Below are 2,566 nucleotides of genomic sequence, written 5' to 3'. Positions count from 1 at the left end.
AAGGGTGCGATCCACCTTTTGATATACGATCAATTTGTTTTACTCTGTTTTTGGATGTCTCAGCCATTCCAATTTCATCAAACAAACCTTGATTTCCACTAAAAATGGTATGCTCTCTACTATTTCATAAGTGGTTTCTTGGTGTCAAACAAATTGTTAAAAGCTCAATTCTCATCTCCACCAATACTAAACCATCCATTTAAAATCAATTACTAGTAGTTATTAATGATTAAAAAATACAGTCAATAAAGACACTGGTCTCCTCTTTAAAATTATGCATGACACGATTTCTCATGGTAGCTTTTCGTTGGCCAACAAAGAAAAACTGGTTTGAGAGCAGCTATTGTTTCGATCGCGTTCATGTGGAAAATTATCTGGGCGATTTTGGATTTTGGATTTTGGTCTGATTTGGATCACTTGTTATACGGCATGAAATATATAGAGTCTCTCTGAAGTGCAGAGAGCTATCTCGCCACTCGTAAACTCTTGCAGATAGTACCAATTTCTTTTCGGTTGACATATTTTGAAATCACTGATGAGATTCTTGACGTGCTCAAAGTCACTCGTGTATTGATCAATACTGACAAGGCCGTCGTCATCCTTTACCGAAGCTACGATGACCAAATCATCTCGACAAACAGCTGGGAAGGCAAAGGCGGTCTCCTTCTCCAAGACATTCACCTTCTTTCCAGCATCATCAAGCCTGATCACATGTCTCTTATCTTTAAGTATCAGGTTTTCGGTGGATTGAAAAGAGAACAAATGCCAAGGTGTATATCCATCACACATTATTTTTCTGACTGCCGCACCACCATGTGGGGAAAACACCTCAATAGTCCCGTGGTCCACGTAACCTACGTAGATATTATCACATCCATCAACCGTCAGACAACCAATCCATCCTTCATCCTCAGTCATCGTCTTGAATTCGACATCGAGCTTCTCCCACTGTGGGGTGTACAGTGACACCTTGTTGTCTGCATCATACGCCACACTTCGACAATCGGACAAAAATCGAATGTCAAGGATATTAGCATCGTTCAGCACCGTCTGCTGTAACTCGCCATCAGGGGAGTAGAGTTGGATTCCGCCTCCCCACAGTCCCACCGCCATCTCACCGCTTGGTACGCGAGTGACGCATTTTATGCAACAATCGCGAGGGAGTTCTACATCTGCTTTGAGATTCAAAGTATCTCTATATCCTTCTACCTTACCAAGACCGAGTTCGTGTGCTCCTTCGTATTTATGAAATGTGATTTTTCGGGCTCGTTCCACGACACCTCTCGGTGCCTGTTCGCCAGGGTTGTTTCGTCCCAGGATACGCTCAAGCCTCTTGCACAGAGTGTCATGGGCAATCAAGGCGTCTTTCTCTAGCGATACTTTCATACCATTGGCTACCAGTTTTACCGCAGCGCTCATCTGGCTGATTGCTCGGCGACTCTCTTCTATCATGTCAAGCAGCTCTTTCTGAAGTTTTTCAGACAGTTCTTTCAGTTTACATTTCAGCGCCTCTCTTCTTTCTGACAAGAAATTGATGTATTCGTTGTATGTATTGTCGATATTTTCGTTGACCTTTGTCATTACAGACGCTATTTCCTTGCGTTGTGTTTCTATGAACTCAATGTGTTTTTCCCCGGCTACTTTCTTTGACTCTGCTCTTTTCTCTAAGTCCTTGATATTTTCCATCAATGTTTCCTCATGTTTGGAGGCTTCTACCACTTTATGTCCCTCTTGTGAGTGCTCCAACATCCCGCATCTGAAACAGACGAATTCCCGACATGCGCGACAGAAACATTCGTCGTCCTCGTTGGGGTGTTTTTTACACTTTCGTCGCCTCTTACAGGGAGCTTTCCCAGAAACTACCTCACTCACGGCCACAACTGAGTGCTTGGAGAACCTTTTCCAGTTGGAATGGTCTTTCTCGCAGGATTTGCACATATTTTCCCCGCAGTCTTGACAATAGGACACGGCTGGCGGGTTTACCTCCGCTTCACAAACTGAGCACGTTGGAATTTTAGTTTTCACTTCTTCCACCACAGAACTCGGCGTGACTATTGTCTGTAACTTATCCACATCTTCATTGGTTACGGAAGTTCCTTTCGTGCACACAGGACATGACACAGCACTTTGGTTGGTCTGGGTTTGAAAGATGCATTTCAGGCAGTCTTTGCAGAAGGTGTGAGAGCATGTCAGTGTTTTTAGTTGGTTGGAATTTGTTAGACAGATAGAACACTCCGGTTTCTGGCTGCTGAATTGATGATTCATTGCCATGGTGTGTATCTGCATATCAGGCACAGAAACATAGAACAGGATTAATATGACAAACATGTAGTAGGCTTTGCACGCACACATTTGTCATGCACACATGCTGACACATACACAGAAACTATCTTCTTTGTTTCAGTGAATACATTAAAGTAAGGCTAAGTTCAACAAAAGCGTATAAATAATTTTTTCTTCTGCTTACAAAGTCTGCTTCACTTCCGGGTTGATTTTTGCTGATTTACGTCTGACTCCGACGTTCATATCGCTGAGGGAGATCACAATTTGTTCGTGAAGCCTCCAC

The 2,566-nt window shown here is 43.1% G+C and overlaps 1 protein-coding gene across 1 annotated transcript; it reads right to left on the bottom strand.

The window, feature by feature from the left end:
• Positions 1-420: 420 nt before the first annotated feature.
• LOC139727490 (E3 ubiquitin-protein ligase TRIM45-like) lies at positions 421-2,566 on the bottom strand. The gene is made up of 2 exons (XM_071638465.1): positions 2,468-2,566; positions 421-2,280 (listed from the first exon to the last, which is right to left on the bottom strand). The coding sequence occupies exon 2, from the start codon at positions 2,269-2,271 to the stop codon at positions 421-423; it is 1,851 nt and encodes a 616-aa protein (XP_071494566.1). The 5' UTR covers positions 2,272-2,280; positions 2,468-2,566.

Source organism: Diadema antillarum, unplaced genomic scaffold (assembly GCF_040938485.1).
Source record: "Diadema antillarum isolate AM-2024a unplaced genomic scaffold, OU_Dant_1.0 seq00000133_RagTag, whole genome shotgun sequence".
In the NCBI taxonomy this organism is placed as follows: domain Eukaryota; kingdom Metazoa; phylum Echinodermata; class Echinoidea; order Diadematoida; family Diadematidae; genus Diadema; species Diadema antillarum.
Note: the sequence above shows the minus strand (reverse complement) of the source record. Positions and strands in the feature narration are given on the sequence as shown.

What these genes read in the sequence shown, in the direction of transcription:
- LOC139727490 (XM_071638465.1), bottom strand. Translation starts at nt 2,271, where the DNA reads ATGGCAATGAATCATCAATTCAGCAGCCAGAAACCGGAGTGTTCTATC.